At 55.7% G+C, this 5,151-nt stretch overlaps 1 protein-coding gene across 1 annotated transcript in view; it reads left to right on the top strand.

Moving 5' to 3' along the window:
* CCDC134 (coiled-coil domain containing 134) overlaps positions 1-3,673 on the top strand; it is a 17,266-nt gene extending 13,593 nt beyond the window's left edge. The window contains exon 7 of the mRNA XM_010829876.1: positions 1,137-3,673. Coding sequence (XP_010828178.1) covers positions 1,137-1,262 — 126 coding nt within the window. The 3' untranslated portion in view covers positions 1,263-3,673. The remainder of the gene's footprint in view (positions 1-1,136) is intronic.
* Positions 3,674-5,151: the final 1,478 nt, after the last annotated feature.

Genomic DNA, 5,151 nt, shown 5'->3' with positions numbered 1-5,151 from the left:
TTCAGCAGGAGTGCAATTTACATTTTGAAAATATCTGACTGCAGCGAGGAGAATGGCTTCAGAGGGACCAAAGTGGGTGTGGAGAGACCCTGGGATGTGCCGAGGTTTATCAGGAGAGGTATAGGGGGTGGTGATGGGGTTAGCGATATGATAGGTGAGACAGAAGAGATGGGTTTGAGACTTAGGGGTTAAAATGGGCCAGACCTTGGCAATGGACTATGAAGGGTTTGGACCTGCGGCTGGGGAAGTGGGGGGCAGGTGGGGGTGATGCTTGGTCTCTGCCCTACTTGCTGACTGGGATGTGGGACTCTGCTGTTCATGAGGACACGGACTCTGGAAGGGGACTGGGTTTTGGGGAGATGGAGCCATGCTGAGTTTGGGGCACATGTGCACACACGTGGAGGTGTCAGACAGGCATTTAGATAGGGAGATGCAAATCTGAGGGGTGACGGACTGTAGAGGTGTGACAGAAGCCCTGGGTTCAGATGAACCAGTCTGGAGAGTCGGGGAGGAAGAGCTGAGGGCCTGGGGGTTGCCCCGGCCAGAGTCCCGTCCTCCTCCCGCCCAGCATACCACATGTTCTTGTCTTCTCACTGGGTACCACCCTGCACCCACTAGGGAAGCCACAAGCCTGGGCATCACTGTCATCTTCTTTCCATCTCTCTCCAGGTCTGGCAGTTTAACCTCTGATCAGCTGCTTTCTATATACTTCCTTGCCTACACCTTGCAGCTTGTCCACAAGCAGTAGGACCCCTGTTGTCTTACGCTCACTGACTGCCCCCTCCCACCAAAGGTTCTGGGGGCCCATGACAGGTCTTGGGCACTCAGCCCCCTTTACCCCAAGTGCAGTCTGTCGCTTGTTTCTCAAATGTGCTGTGCAGGTTCCACACCTGTCCCTCTTCCTGGAATGTCCTCTTCCCTCACCCTGTTGGCTTGGCAAGCTCCTGCTTAATCTTTTGAGACCCATTCAGCAGTTTTCCCTGAGCCCATTTACTAGCTCCATGTCCGTGGGCTTCCCCCAAGGCCAGGGCCTGTGTCTCAGTGACCTTCCTGTACCCACAGCCCACAGCAGCCTAGCTCAGAGCACAGTCTTTGCTGCCAACTGACCTAATAGACCTCTCTGCTTTTCCCCTCAGTTCATCTCCAGCACTGACCCTTTCCAGAAGGCCCTGAGGGAAGAGGAGAAACGCCGGAAGAAAGAAGAGAAGCGGAAAGAGATCCGAAAAGGCCCTCGGATCTCAAGATCACAGTCTGAGTTATAGCCCTGGAGCGGGCCAGGGCTCACAGGACCAGGAGGCGGCCAGTTGGGAGGAAAAGGACATGGCAGAAGCGTAGCTGATGGTGAGCACTGGTGCCTTCAGAGAGGAGGCCAGAGTCTGCTTGGCCCCCTGGGGCTGGCTCCGAGCCCTCACTGAAGGGACTGGGCCACAGAAGGCTGCACTTCCTCCCAGGGACCTCCTCGGAGGGGTGCCAAGGGATCTTCCAGAGAGTGCTGTTCTGCAGACCTAACCCTGTGGAGATGCTGGGGGAAGCAGGAAGGATCCTGGGCTGGACTCCCTCCCCCACCACCGTGGGTTAGGACCGCTGGCCCGCTGGCAGCCGCTCCTCATGGGGAGGCTGCAGAACTAGGCTCTGAGCCATGTGCAGAGGTGTCATGCCTGCTGCTGGGCCCACTGTGTCACTGAGTTGCCAGGCACAGATCCTAGCCCCCTGCAGAGAAAATAAAAGCCAGCAAATGCTCTGGGCTGACCGAGGCTGGTTTGGGCCCCAGGGAGATGTGAGCCTCTCCACGGAGCAGGTAAAGGGGGCCTTGGCAGGGGGATCTGGGGCCCTCAGCTGTAGAGACCACCTTAGAGAATGTTCTGCCTACCCAGGAGGAGCCTCAGGCCCTGGCAGGGCAGCAAAGCAGAGGCTTGGCTTTGGTCTCCTATTCCCTTCTCAGCACCGTCCTTGATGAGGGGTCAGTGTTGGGAAGGGACCAGAAGTACCCTTCCTGGGAGGGTGTTTAGCTCAAGACAGTCTTGGAGCAGCCTGATCTCTGTCCTCAGGTATTGAGGGACAGTCATTGAGCAGGCAGGCCCAGGGAAGAATCAACTTGTCCTCTCTGGCAGTTCAGGGAGCCCCTGGGCCTGTTGGGGGCGCTGTTGGGGATCAGGCTGGAGCTCTGCAGGAGGCTGTACTTTGTAGCGGAAGGGCTGCTCCCAGGATGGATGGGCCAGACAGCAAGCCCCCTGTGTCAGGAGGCCTGTAAGCAGAGACCAGGGCCAGGGGGGTGGGAAGCTGCAGAGGGACTCAGGCCCTGAGTAGGCAGCCGCCCTTCAGTCATGCCCCTCCCAGGCAGAGAAGGGAGGGGCTCTGGGGGGAATTCTAGCTCTGTCTCTTGACTTTGCCAAGCCAGGGAAGAGACACACAGCTATCCCCAATATCCCACCACTAACGGAGCCCAAGGGAGACCCAGGGTCTTAGCCCATCAGACTTGCTGAGTGACCCTGGCCCACCCCTTCCCTGTGCTGTGGCTTCATTGGTGTAATGAATTTGATAATGCCTGAACCCTCTGCCCAGCCCTAAACTGCTTCTCTGAGGTTGGGGCCTGGTTTCTCAGTGACAAGAGCCCTTCTCTGATGGTTCTTCATTCATCCCAGAGATGTGGTGAGCGCCCACTGTATGCACAGCCAGAGAGAGAGGGGCCCAGTCTTAACCAGTCTTCACTTCTGCCCCATTTTAGTACCTTTATCCTCTGGAACTCCTCCTTCTACACCTTCATTTCTCTCCGGCTCAGTTGATGCCTTCCTCTCCACCCTCCAATGAGCCCACGTTTTCCCCTCTGACACCTTGAAAGGTACAAACAGAACCACTCTGCTCTCTTCCTCCCTGGGCAGGTCTAGCTGGGAGCTGAGGGAACAGCTGCAGAGTGGGAGGCACTGTGCCCACTTACCTGACCTGGCGCTCAGGCAGCCCTCTGCAGTAGCTTACTGAGGCTCTGGGATGGGAGGGGCATTGAACCAAAGTGAAAGTACACGGTGTGGTGTGCCAGCAGACTACCCCCTAGTGTGGGAGCCCTGCGAGAGCCACTGAATGGTGGAGTTGAAGGTGGCACTGTCCAGCTCAGTGCCTGGCCAGAGCAGGGCAGCAGGGTTTGGTTTTCTGTTTCCAGGTGAGACTTCTATCATCTATATCAACTCTCCTGCATGTAAACAATGAAAAGAACATTTGTGTCTCCCCTACCCTCCCCATAAGGTACTTTGCTATACATGTTGATTATAAAAAGTAATTTTAAGTAACACTGATATGCCAAGAAGAAAGTATGATTCACCCTAATCTCACCACTCCATAACCATAACTGAGGCTCAACTGTTGGACCTTCCATCCTTTTTGCCCTTCATGTGCACACAGATCACATGTGATTTTCAGTTACCGATACAGTAGCTACCTTGTATGAGCACTGTGTGTCAAGCCTTATCCACGTGCTGGCTTGCAGTAGCTCCTCTTGCCTCAGGGCCTTTGTTTGCTTTGTGTGTTCCCCTGGCTATACCAGATGCAGTTGTCACCACAGAATTTTAGGTTTCCTCTTAAATACCAGTGTCTGTTTAATTCAACGGACTGGAAGCTCTCAGAGGGCAGGAACTGTCTCTTTGCCTGCCACAGAGATACTCAATAAATACTGTCAAATGAGTGTGCAAGTGATCTCATTTCATCTTCACCACTCCCAGGGGGCACTGTTCCCCTCGTTTTTTAGAGATGACAAAAATGAGAAGGAAAACAAAACAGAAGTTATTTAACCAGCCCAAAGTCACAGGGTTCATAAGTGGATCCATATGTCCATATGGTTATCTCCACCCAACCTGTGAACTCGATTTTAAGTTTTGACCACCAAGCAACTGCTCTCACCGACTAGTGAGACAGCTTTTCCCTTTTAACAATATATTGTGAAAGTCTTTGTCAAGAGATATACATTTGATATACAATAGATATACATGGCATACGTTTAACTATGCCATGGTATTACATTGTGTGGATGTCATGTATTCATCAGGTCCTTATTGAGCTTCCCAGTTTTTCCAGGTTACAGGGGATTCCGTGATGAACACCTTTGAACACATGTGCTTGCGCACTTCTCGGAGCACTCGTCCTTTTATTCCTTAGTATAAATTCCTAGAAACCTGCACATTTGTTTACACCGTGACCAGCTGCGAGGTGGGGAAGTGAGGTGGTTGAAGAAGTGGGAATCCGTGGGTAGGTTGCGCCTCAGAATCTCTGCGGAACTCTTTGTCAAAATGTCGTGCTCGCACCGCACCCCAGAAACCCTGTGGTGGTTCCGGGGCCCTGGCACTATCTTAAAGGACTGCAGGAGATTCGGAAGTACCCAGGGGGAGACCGCTGGAGTAAACACGTGGTCGCGGCAGATGCAAAGGCGCAGAGTTCATAAAACAAACGCTCCGCACTCGGGCAGTTCGCGAGTCTCGGTGGAAAGGCTTGGGAGGAACGTGATTAGAGACCACCTCCAAACTCCTTGGGTTGGGGGGGGGGCCAGTGTTGGTGGTTCAGTTTTGATTCTGCCCGCTCCAGTGGGCTGGGCAGCGAGGCGGGGGTGGTGGGGAGAGGAGGATGACAGCTGGGAGGATGACGTAATGTGCTCCGGGGGGCTCCGAGCGGACGTGGGGCGGACGGCATTAACCCTTCCACCCCTAGCAGGTGGACCGAGTTAGCTCGCGGAGCGAAACCAAGAGAAAAGGGAACGGTTCCTTTAATCACGGGAGTAAAGGAGGTTGGTCTGAGGACCCGGGGGACTCGCTCTTCGTATTCGCTTAAGAGCCGCCAGAGGTGGGGCCTCGCTATGCAAATCCGAGCTGCTGATCGTCGACGCGCCATCACCCCACGCGCCGGCCCGCGCGCCGATTGGCCACGACCAGCCTGGTCCCATTGACAACAAACAAGGGGGCGCCCGGCCCGGGGGGCGGGGCCACGGAGGGCGCGGGCTGGGGGCGGGGCAGCGCCGCCCCGCCCCCGTCCCGCGCGGCGCAAACATGGCGGCGGCTGGCACCGGCCGCTGAGGCGGTAACCGGTTGGGGGCTGTTGGGTGTCATGGGCGGCGACGGCGGCACCGCCCCCGCGTCTCCCTGAGCGGGACGGCAGAGGAGGCGTGGGGCGCGG

Source organism: Bison bison, unplaced genomic scaffold (assembly GCF_000754665.1).
Source record: "Bison bison bison isolate TAMUID 2011002044 unplaced genomic scaffold, Bison_UMD1.0 scf7180017858886, whole genome shotgun sequence".
NCBI classification, from domain to species: domain Eukaryota; kingdom Metazoa; phylum Chordata; class Mammalia; order Artiodactyla; family Bovidae; genus Bison; species Bison bison.
The sequence above is the reverse complement of the archived record's forward strand: the minus strand, read 5'-3'. Positions and strand labels throughout refer to the sequence as shown.